The following is a 12,130-nucleotide window of genomic DNA, read 5'->3' as shown; positions in this document are numbered from 1 at the left end:
GAAGCCGTGCAGTGCTGTTAAGTATGAACAGACCTTTATACATCAATGATTGGCTGTCATTATAATTTTTTTTCCAATTCAAATAAATTTAATAAAAAACCAACTGAATGTTTACTATAAGATTAACCATGTTTAAGGCGTTTATATTAAAAATACCGAGCAAAGCTGAGTGACACCGCTAGTTCTTTATAAAGAAAATATATTTTTAAATTTGTATTGTCACGATTGAACAAAATGGCCGTGTAGTGCGCTGTTATATTCATTAACGTCAGTGAATTTGTAAACAATGGCGTTTGAGTTGAGACAGCAGAGTGTAGTGAGGAGTGTATAGTAGAGAGTGAAATGTCAGCACAGGAAGAAGACGTGAAGCTGAGGGTGCGCAGTAAGCTGGAGGGAGACCACGTCAAGCTGTGGCTGCCCCCCTTCGCCACTTCGCCCCAACATTCTTCGCAACAACCTGTCTTGGCAGCTGCCACTTCACCCACTTCACCCACTGCACCCACTTCACCCACACAATCACTGCAGGTCGACTCTCATTCCTATTCTATTGTATTCAAGTCACCATCTGGCGGGACGAATGCGAATGTTTCGAATCGTTCCAGGACTTGGCTTCGGAGTACGCCAAGCAGTTGAACGTGAGCGAACAGCTGGTGCTGACCGCCTTGCAAGACCTGCAGCAGCATTCGATCGAACGATCCAAAGCGAACGAGCGATTCAAAGAGACGGGAGTCGCGGCGTTGAGAGTCACCATTCCGGTGCAAATCAACGGGCTCAAATGTGTCAACGTTGACATGAAACTGAACGCTCTGGGGAGCGAACTCATCGACGTAGTCGCCGGTCAATTGGCCATACAAGTCGTCAGGTGTGTGTTTTGGCCTATTTTATTCTAGCGTATTATGTCATACTACGTTGTGGCAGTCAAACTTGGTGACTCGAGACACTGACTGTAACAAATCACAAACAAAATATTATAAATTGGACTCGTATGTAAGATTGTGAGTGTTTTCAGACTTAAGCTCATTCACAAGGGAAAAGTCATAAAGCACAACGAGTCGTTATCGTCCCAAAGTGTTAAAAACGGTTCTCAAATGCTATCAATCATTTTGGCAGGTATTCATACTGTCATTTATTGAAATAGTTTTAACAATTTTCTTTGTTTTCAATACTTTTTTTTTTCTCTTCATATTTTGCAGGAACACCTGAAAGTATGCGAGAAAACTCTGATTTGTATATCGAGATGCAAAACGCCAAACACGACGCTGAACTTTTGTCCGAAGATTCGTACGGATCTAATTATATGCAGGTTGTAATAATTAATTAGTGAAATTTGTACAAGTGATCAGTAGAGCCGATATTAATATGTGTGATTCTAGCTAGAAGATCAGTCTGGTAATGCGTTAAATATTCCGGCGAAAGAAAAGAAAGCGCTGATGGTAGCTATAGCTCTTCACGAACGGGGACGAACTGCTCTGAAAGCCGAAAATTATTCTCTGGCTCTCGTCGTTCTTCTCGAAGCCGACAGACATTTTAGGTTATTAATAAATAGTATGTAGTGTATAAATTTTTTCTTTTCATATATAAATCATGTGTACTGTTACAGTGAATGTAATGCCGATATTCTGAAGTTAGTCGACAACTATGCGCTGTTGAATCTTGACATTGCTTGGTGTTATCTTTGCCTTCAAAGTATTACGCACATACCCGATGCGGAGGCTCGATTGACAGTGTGTGAAAATAATTTTCACCGAAGCTATGGACCAAATCTTGAAAGATTGATTGCACTCAAGGGTAGCAGCGGTGAGTGTTTTCTCTATATATGTGGAGTGCTCTTTGCATGTAATGTTTTATAAATGTATAATATTCGTTTTAGGTAATGAAAAAGGGCTTTTTATGCGATTGCATCTGTTGCAAGCGGTCGTATTTTACCATCAGAATAAAAGAGCGGAGGCGAAAGACATTTTGCAGAGAGCCGAGAGGGAGTTGAATTCTCTCAAAATCGACGAGTTATCTCTGTGTCAGTTGGTAGAAATAGGCTATTCTCCGTCTGAAGCCAGAATGGGGCTTCGAGCTTGCGGCGGAGACGTGCAAGCGGCTACAGGATTTATAGAAAACCTTCAACAGCAGAGGGTCGAATCTAGAAAACGGGCTAAAGAAGACGAGTAAGTTGGTGAAATAGTGGTGTCATTAAATGATTTCTGATGAACTCTCTCGGTATATACTATAGTTGCAAATATTATTTTTTCAACAATAAAGCTAAATGGTATTATTATTATTATACATATATATATATGTAGGGTTGGAATTGAACGAAAGGCTGATGTTACGACTGATTGTGAGAAGGGGATGAAAAGGGGCATGGATGTAACGGTTAGTCGCAGTTGGACCTGTGCTCCGCGCGGTTGGTCGCTGAGCCCCCGCACGTATCGTCTTAATAAACAACATGATTGAAAACGCACGTGTTTGGTGTTCACCTCTAACCGTGGTCCTGAACAGCGTCATCTATCAGGATTCTCTACCACTTGTATATAAAGACGCTATTCTGTGTGTGTGTGTGTCGGATATCGCTAGCCGAACACAATAAATCGATAGAAAGCCTAAACTTTGTATAAATTCATTCATCGAAACTTTGCCGCGGTGTCGAACCAGCTACCACAAATATCCTCTTATAGGTATATCTGAGTTCAATGAGTCTCAACCACTAAGCCAACGTCGATTCTTCATTTGGGCTTTTTTTTTGTATATATTAATCGAAATTGCTTACTTCACGCTATATATTATAAAATACAGGCGGACCTCAACTTTTCACATTCGACATTTCGCACATTTTTAAAAAATCGTTTTTTTTTTTTTTTTTGGTGATAATGCAAAAATGTTTGTTTACGTGCAATTGTTTCCCTCTCCTCCATTCCCTGTCGCACTATGAAATGCGTATGAACGAGCCCGTGCTGTGAAAAGTGGTACATCCTGCTCGCACATACGTGAGTTTTGTCAAGTTGTTTGATTTACTAAATATTTCATACATTAAATATGAGTGACAAACGGAAAAACAATGAAGATACGAATAAAAATAAAAAGTCGAGAACTCATAAACTTCATACAATTGAAACAAAGATGGATATCATAAAAAGGTCGGAAAATGGAGAATCTTATGCGTCAATCGGCCGTTCGTATGATATAAACAGGTCTACGATATGTTCTATATTAAAAAGTGAAGACAAAATTAAAGAATTCGTTAAAAATTGTGGAAATATATCATCAAATATTGTTTCTAAAAGGCACGGCATAGTGATGGATAAGTGACCAAAATCAAAAAAACATCCCTCTGAGTACTTCAATAATTCAAGCTAGAACTCTTAGTTTGCATAAGGATTGGAAGGCTAGACTAAAAGAAGATTCTAACACGGTGTTTCATGCAAGTAACGGCTGATTTTAAAATTTTAAAACAAGATATTCTTTACACAATATTAAATTCACTGGAGAATCAGCTGATGCAGATGAAGATGCTGCAAAAGACTTTATTTCCTCATTGTCCAAAATTAATGAAGATGGTGAATATTCCTCTAGTCAAATATTCAATGTAGATGAGACTGGTTTATTTTGGAAGAAGATGCCTAATCGTACATTCTTATCAAAGGAAGAAGCAGTTGCCCCTGGTCATAAACCTTCTAAAAACCGATTGCCATTGCTTCTTGGTGGAAATTTAGCTGGTGATTTAAAATTGATGCCAATGTTAATTTATCAACAATGAAAGGTTCATGGAGAAAACTATGACCACAAATGATGGGTGATATCATAAATTTTGATCAAACTCCAGAAACTATCACACTCGAAATAGTTCACTTTATGAACGAACTTAACCTAGATGTTAACATTGAAGATATTAATGAGATGATTGAATCTCATTCTGAACCCATGACCAATGAATTTCTAATGGACCGACAAGAGAACGAGAATGATATACATATTGAAAGTGAGGAAGAAGAACCAGAAGAAATCATTAATACCTTAACTATAAAAAATATGAACGAAGCTTTTACGCATCTCGAAAAGTTTTTGAACATTATGGAAGACTGTGATCCCAATGGAGAACGAATATCTCAAGTACGTAGGGCTATTCATAAGAGTACTGTCTGTTACAGAACTCTCTATGAAGAAAAAAAAATGTCATATTCAACCAACTCTTGGCAAATTATAATCTCGTTCATTACGAGATTATAATTTGCCGTGCCTGAATGCCATTTTTTCCACCTAAGTGAGTGTAGATTATTGGATGTTATTTTAACATATTTTTCTGGCAGCCTGCGCTCATCATTATTCTCTTAATTTGAATGTGATGTATGTGTGGAATTTTAATCTACTCTCTTCCATTTGGGCCTAGTTGTGATTTTTTTTTGTTTTTATTTTCCTCTCTCGTTATGTACATTTTTTGGTACTATTTTTCTTTTGTAGAATGTAAAACTAAGAATAGGATTTGAGTATTTTATTTTATTTGATTTTTACAGCTATGTTCATTTTTTTTTCTTACGTATTATTTTTCTTTTGTTTTTTTATTATTTATTTTATCGTGTTTTTCTGCTTTTTATTTTATGCATTTACTTTACTTTTTAATGTATATAAATAATTTTTATTTAATACGTACATTTTTGATACAATTTTTGGTATGCTTTTTTTTTTTTTACATCCCTCTACTTTCGAACATTTAACTTTCGCACACATTTTCAGGAACCAATTACGTGCGAAAGTTGAGGTCCGCCTGTATACGTAATAATAATTTTATTTAGCGATGTTTTGAACCATTTATTTTTTCATATTCGATTTTCGATTTTGACTTTGGGTTTTATTATTATTTTATTATTGCATGATTTATTTGGCATAACCCATGCGATGATTCATCGGGCTTATCACTTGTATCATATACGTAGATATGCAAAATAATTTTGTAGTATATATTTTATTATAACTCTTCAATTTATTATTATTTTCCAATTACATATGTATATTCTAATTAAAATCCAAGAATACGCTAGTATTTATCTTTTCTCGAAAATATTTCGTGATCTATATATATATTAAAAACACATTACTAAGTAAGCAAAAGTTTATTTTTAACCGTTTGCCCGCGACCGTCTTCTATGGAAGCTTTGGGCGACAAGTCTGTAGCGCGGCTGTCTTCCATATAATTTATGAACTTTGCACGGGATTTTGAGCCTTATATGCGCCTATTTCAACTGTTTTGAGGTTCACAATTGGTTGAATATATTACTGAGAGTTGAATCCCATCTATTCAATTTGCTTAAAATGAATATATACCAGTCAAAATTAGATTTTTGTGAAACCATACTGAAACCTCGTTTATGTGACGTCACGTCTGTTGAACAATGGCGACGATACGTCTCGATTGTATGAAGAATGATTATTTGACAATTAAGCCTAAACTACGAGATATATTGTGTATTTTATTGTTTAAAACAATACTTTATGTGTTAATTAACATATCTGGTTACTTGAGTAAATATTAAAATCTGTATTTAAGGTCGAAAACTCGATTGCCAAATTCGCGATAAAGGTGCCGCCCGTACAGGGCTTGTTCGCTATATTTATTGAATGACAAAATTGCCAATTTTTTCGTGTTCGTGATCCAGAGCGAGCAGACTTCTCGGCCACTGTGACGATGGAAAACAGTTTATATCTATGCCTTTTGTAAAAATGCTAGTCAACATGGGCTATTCTAAAGTATCAGCGGTGCTCGCGTTGAAAAAGAGCAACAACAATGTTTCCAACGCTGTACAATTCATTCAAGATCAGCCCGAACTGGTTCGTTTTACATCAATTATTATTTAAATAATATCATTACCTGGCGGTTTATGTGATGTTCGATTTCAGTTGAATGTGGCCGATCTGCCGTTGAGCATGACTTTGACTGAAAATTTCGAAATCGATGATAGCGAATTGCAGAAGGTAAACATTGTGCTATTTTTATTATTGGTGTTTATGATTGGCGGCTGTTGTGACGTTTGTCTGTATACTTTCAGCTTTTAGATATTGGATTCGATTCCAGTGTTGCTGTGGAAGCCCTCAAACAAACTTTCAACAATTTTAGCAATGCCGTCGACTTGCTGTCCAATTCTGGCGGATTGTTGACGAGTCTTGGAGGTAAAAAAATGTAAATTTGCGTTTAGCGGCTCTCTTTTGAACGGCTTTTGAATTGACGTTTGTAAATTTTCAGCCTCGGTAATGCAATCGACATCAAGCTTAGGAAATTCTTTTTCAGAGTTGGACGAAAAGAGGAAAAAGAAAAAGTATGATATCTTTTTGTACGTACATTATATTTGAAATGAATTTATATAATTAATTCTTGTTTGAATTTTTATTGAAGGAAAGAAATGAAAGCTGCATATAAGCGATTATCTGAAGGAATTGATACCAAAGACGATGATTATCTTGATTTGGATTTGAAACAGGAAGAAGTATTTTTGGAGCAGTATAAAAAGTTTTTAGAATGAATGTACATATTTATATTTATATATAAAATGTTGCCATCCTTACATTTGTAAGTTTAAAATTGTAATTTAAATACACGGGTAATTGGAAAATGTCAGTCCAATTATAATATATTTTTTATATTTAGTATTACACCGAATAAGTAATATTTAAATAATTTGAAGAATTTTTTTGTTCCTGTTTGAATATATATTTTTTTTTAAATACTCCATTAGGAATTGTGTGTATGTGCTCGTTTTCTCATTATAATATATATATAATAACTGTTTTATTATATTACAAAATATATAAACTGAAAAATTTTGAAATCTTTCGAAATTTGTGATTTGTACCTACTTTTTGTATGTGTTGTAGATTTTAAAATATTTTTTATGAAATGTTATATATACATATTATATTAAAGTTGTTGGAAAGTGCATTCAAATTCTTTTTTTTGTTATTGTAAAATTATTTTATGTTTATCAGTCTGTTTACTTTGCAAATATAATATATATATATAGAAACGGACGCGATGTATGTATGTATGGATGTATGTGGCGGACGCGTCGACAAGTATGGGGATTTCAAAAATAAAATCAGAATTTGCCAATTTTTCTGATTTTCATTGGAATGATTCCTGTAAAAATTGGCGTTTCCTTCCCAATTTTCTGTTGCGAACCTTTATTTATTGTTATATCTTAGGTTTCGCCATATTGCTCACCATAGATGTCTCTGTGGTTGTTTATCGAATATAAAAATTCGTATTGTTACATGAAAGCTATTCATTGTTATTTATCGTATTAATACGATGTTTGTAATATCTGACCATAGATGTCAGATATTGTTTAGATTTACATGTACATATCTATTTAATAATTATGTGGACCAGGAAGGCGCATTTGGGGTTTACCTGTTAAGCCTTCCTGGTATATTTGTAAATAAATAAATAAATGACCTATCGTGTCGAAGAGACGTGAGGGTGTGGGGCTCCTGATATTGAGCATCTGACTTGGAACGGGTGACTTCAGCGTCAGATGCGCTGCCCGAGAGCGTACACACATTCACACATCCATGAAGACACACACATATTCATTCATCATTACGATGCGTGCGAATGGGGAGCGTTTTAATACGTGCGCGCGCCTATAAATTACCTTACACTTTATTTATATTTATATAGCATATATATAATATCGCTATTCTGTGTGTTTGTCTGTGTATGTGATAACGCTCGCCGTACTATAATAGTCGTTTCGATTCGACATGGATATGTACATCACAGCTAAACCACTGCCAACAAAACGTATCATATATATATAATATGAATATAATAACAATCTTGTGGGTAATAATTTATAGATAGTTCATTGGAGTTACTATAATAACAATAAAAAACTTCTATATATACTGTTTGCTATCAATGTTTCCTCTAGGCAAGTATCTGAACATTTAGCGCCATCTATTGAAAATTTATTTGATTAATTAATTTTTCTAGTGGTGTTTTATATTGTTTATATGTAGGTATTTAGGTAGTTTTTTTTTCATATTAAACAACAATTAAATATAAATATGTTTAAAAGATCGAACACAGCAGTGACACATTACTTTTATTTTTTATTTTTATTTAATAACTTAATATGCCAACACCCTTATGATGATATTTCATCGGGTACAACCCTATTAACATATAACTCTATTTTAATTCATGTATCAGTTCCTTTCCGAAGCCACTCGTCGAAATCAATGGGCACAACACTAGTATTTTAATATTTCAATTCTTAACAATAAATTCTAGAAATATAGCATCATTTTTCGTATAATCAAGCTTGTCTAAACTGGCACGCGGAATGAATATGTATTGTTTCCTAATATCTGACGAATTTAGATTGGAACCGTTCGACATTTTCGATACACTCTCTTCGGAGTCGTTGCTTTTGATTTCTAACATTTTTATTATATCCATCGACTGAAAGCAAAAACATATGCATTATTATAATGAACAGTTTGTTCTTTGCGCCTATTGCGAATATTTACACCACACCTGTTTCCTTTTTGGCGTTTGATCCTTTAAAATGATGTCAACTTGCATACTCGCAGGCCATTCTAATATCGGATCAAATTCACCTGGGATTATATATACTGAAATTGTCAAATGACGTCCTTTCCACTTGCCTATTCCGTTCAAATTCACATCCGCCTGAAAACCCATAAAGCGTTACATTCATACATCTTGGATATGCAAAGCAGTTAATTGAAAATATGTGTAATAATCAGACCTGAAGAGTGTATCCATATTTGTGTGATAAAAACTTTCGACTTGTTAGTACCGATTTGTTTTCGACTGAATCTTTAAATTTTTGTTGGTAATTATCAATTCTCCATATCAAATGTCCTGAAATGCGAATTCGTATTATTTGCAGGTTTAAAAGTATGCATTCCGATATTGAAATGAATAGTTATGTACCAGATACGTCGGCTATCTCCGACGGTGCTTTATATATGTCTTGTTTCACTTCGGCTTTGTGTATGTCTTGTTTCTCTTCAGCTTTGTTTATATCTTGTTTCACTTCTACTTTAGATATGTCTTGTTTAACTTCTGACATCTCGTTCGATATCTGTAGACGTGAGACTGCCTCGGAGATTGCGTTCGTGTTCGTTTCAGTTGCGCCGATGGCGGATGAATGTTCTTCGATGATGATCTTCAAAGATTTCATTTCGAAGTCGATTATTTCCAATTTGGAGATCAATTCCGATGAACTCTTGACGTTTTTATCAATTTCACTATGAAGGGATTGTATGTTTTGCAGTTGTTTCTTGGCTGTTTGATTTTCTTGGGTGTATAAATTTTTCAGTTCGTTCAATTCTCGTTGAATCGTGAAGATTTGTTCATTCATTGATGAAGTCTCATAGGTTTTTTTGTTTTTTAAATCTTCTAAATCAGCTTCTACAATTTTAAAATATATTATAAAGCAAGGACAAACATGAATTATATAAAAATTTTAAGTAATCTGAAAGATAATAAGTTTTGATTAAATTTTAGTAAATTTTGACGTCAAAAGCACGATAAAATCAACTCACCAATTTTACTGAAATTTCTCAATTTTCCATCTTGATTGTTAAGAACAAGTTCCAATTGTGCTCTTTCATTTTGTTCATGCTCGATGATTTGTTTCAAATTTGTTAATTGTAAATCCATTTTTATGACATAATTATTGCACTCCTGTAAAATAATTCATGTATATGTACATATATATTATTTTTAATCTATACCAGGAAGGCCTAACAGATGCGCCTTCCTGGCCCGAAATATTGTACATTCGATACAAGTATTATACAAAGTAAATACATATCAATTAACACCCACAGAGACATCTATGGTTAAATTTGTGAATTTGCAGCATTTTTAAACAATTCAGCGAATTTCGAGAATGGTGAAAACTCGAGATTTGCAAGAAAATGGGTAAGGTTGCCAATTTGTTGGAACCGTTTCAATGAAAATCAGATAAATTGGTAAACTCGGATAGGAAACGATCGACTTGGAGTCACAAATTCAAGGTCTGGCCAGAAGAAACCATCTGGGATTTGAGCCCGTGACCACTCTGTTCAAAGCATTATATGCTAACCATTAGTTTATTCTGCTGGGTTTTTTTTGTGCATTATTTTTTTATAGAATATTTTTGGAAATTTGGAATTTAGCCTGTAGGAATATAGCACAACTTGTGCTATTACGAATCGAAACCAGTGATCTCACCATTGATCCTGTACAAACATGCATAACTCAAGGGCAACGACCCCTTCGACCATTCCAGAAGGAAGAGTTCATCGCTCGATCGTAAAACGAATGAAACCCAACAGTGATGTCATCAGGATACCCTAACACGTGTCTGAAAAGTCATTAAAGCGTGGCACATGCCCGCATTCTCAAACGAATGACGTCCTGGCGCTGACCCCATAGCTATAAGCCACACGTGTACCGAGCACGTGCCTCCAAAATAGGTCAACACGTGTCCTGGAAACGAAGACAAAGCATCTGCACACGGCACGCTCCAACCCAGAACGTATATAAAGCGACGCAGCAGCTCCCAACACCAGAGTGAACCTCTGGAGTTCAACCAGATCACTTCTCCGAAGCTCAGCCTCTTCCTATATACAATAACCATTGTAACAATTGAACAAAAATAAACGATCCTCTTACAAACACAAACGGTGTTTTCTTAGACCGGGGCACGGTCAACACACCTGTCTCGCCTACTAAAAACCTATGTAATTAATGTGAGCACTGATTGGTCTGTATATAATATTAACTAACTTGATTTTTCATATTTATATTATTGATTTCTTCATTTAGGTCGGATAATAAAAGTTTTTGATTCGTCAACTCTTCTTCATTAGTCTGACGCATTGCCGTCATCGTTGCAACGACTATTTTATTCCTTTCCTCGGACAAATTGTATTGCTTTCTCATTTGATCAATTTCATATTTCAGCTGCTCGTTTTTATCCCGCTCTTCTTGAAGTACAATTCTAAAAATAAAAAATCAGTTTCAATCAATACTTTCCAACATATGTACAATGTAAACGATTACATTGTACCTCATAGTTGCCAATTCTCTTTTTATATAATCAATATTTTCAATGGTCGATTGATATTGAGCTTCTTTCATTTTATCTTCCAGTGTACTTTGAAGCTGAGCTCCCAAAGCAGCTCTAGATGGCAGTGTATTCATTGTTAATTTCCGAATTGAATTATCTTTAGGACATCGGAGCTCGTGTGACGCTTTGCCCTTTCTTTCAACCCAATCTCCACAATATTCACATTTGTCCAAATAACTACCACATTGTATGATGTGGTTCTAAATATTGTAATAAAAAAATTATACACAAGAATACAGATATGTTTATACGTACATTATTGATTAGATAAGATCAAAGTCTGAAAATAACAATATTCCACATCACCTGTAACAACTTTTGGTTGCCAATTGTCTCATTGCAGAAGTAACATACAGCACTTGTGCCAATAGATCGGTTGATGTGTCCGTTCATCTTGAAATAATTTCACCATACAATCAACTGTATTCACACTTTAAACTAACACAATAGACTGTCGTGAATTTAGTTATGAATTTTATGAAAACAAATCGGTTTGGTTCGAGCGTTTGCTATCACAAACTAGTCGCAAATGAATCTGATACACCTTCTTAGCCAGTAATCGTTATCGACCATTTGTTTTATCATTCAACACAAAGCCATACCTGTTATCTTTCAGCGAAACATTGAGTAAATGACTCACAGAAATTGTTCGGTTAAATACACAAAATTTTTAACAATTTACAATGGAGATTGTCGCGTTATCTTTTCTTAATAAGTAGTGGGTCAAGTGCACGGTTTTTAAAGGAGTTACATATACTATGTGTATTTATTTTAGGTTGTGACTATTTGCAGGTACTATATCTGTGAATTATTGGCTATTTGCAGGTACTATGTCTGCGACATGCGCAAAGCCTTCTGCGCATGCGCGTGAACTTATAATCCGATTATAATTTCTTACATTTAATGTATACTAGACTTGTTTAATTAATCGTTCATTATACACGAGGCAAATAAATTGCGCACGTTATTATAATATAATATTTTGTGACTACAAATCG

General features: G+C 34.7%; 2 protein-coding genes across 2 annotated transcripts; one reads left to right on the top strand and one right to left on the bottom strand.

Annotated features, from left to right (window-relative positions):
* LOC143918399 (NEDD8 ultimate buster 1) lies at positions 1 to 6,614 on the top strand. The gene is made up of 12 exons (XM_077440305.1): positions 1 to 525; positions 603 to 862; positions 1,010 to 1,110; positions 1,194 to 1,303; positions 1,374 to 1,531; positions 1,601 to 1,797; positions 1,871 to 2,159; positions 5,643 to 5,814; positions 5,884 to 5,958; positions 6,033 to 6,153; positions 6,227 to 6,299; positions 6,377 to 6,614. Exons 1-12 carry the CDS (start codon positions 343 to 345, stop codon positions 6,501 to 6,503), a joined length of 1,866 nt encoding a protein of 621 aa, XP_077296431.1. The 5' UTR covers positions 1 to 342; the 3' UTR covers positions 6,504 to 6,614.
* Positions 6,615 to 8,039: 1,425 nt separating this feature from the next.
* Positions 8,040 to 11,761, bottom strand: LOC143917579 (uncharacterized). The gene is made up of 8 exons (XM_077439132.1): positions 11,439 to 11,761; positions 11,073 to 11,332; positions 10,790 to 11,003; positions 9,559 to 9,700; positions 8,945 to 9,424; positions 8,757 to 8,872; positions 8,522 to 8,677; positions 8,040 to 8,446 (listed from the first exon to the last, which is right to left on the bottom strand). Exons 1-8 carry the CDS (start codon positions 11,523 to 11,525, stop codon positions 8,252 to 8,254), a joined length of 1,650 nt encoding a protein of 549 aa, XP_077295258.1. The 5' UTR covers positions 11,526 to 11,761; the 3' UTR covers positions 8,040 to 8,251.
* Positions 11,762 to 12,130: the final 369 nt, after the last annotated feature.

Source organism: Arctopsyche grandis, chromosome 10 (assembly GCF_051622035.1).
Source record: "Arctopsyche grandis isolate Sample6627 chromosome 10, ASM5162203v2, whole genome shotgun sequence".
Taxonomy (NCBI): domain Eukaryota; kingdom Metazoa; phylum Arthropoda; class Insecta; order Trichoptera; family Hydropsychidae; genus Arctopsyche; species Arctopsyche grandis.
The sequence above is the reverse complement of the archived record's forward strand: the minus strand, read 5'-3'. Positions and strand labels throughout refer to the sequence as shown.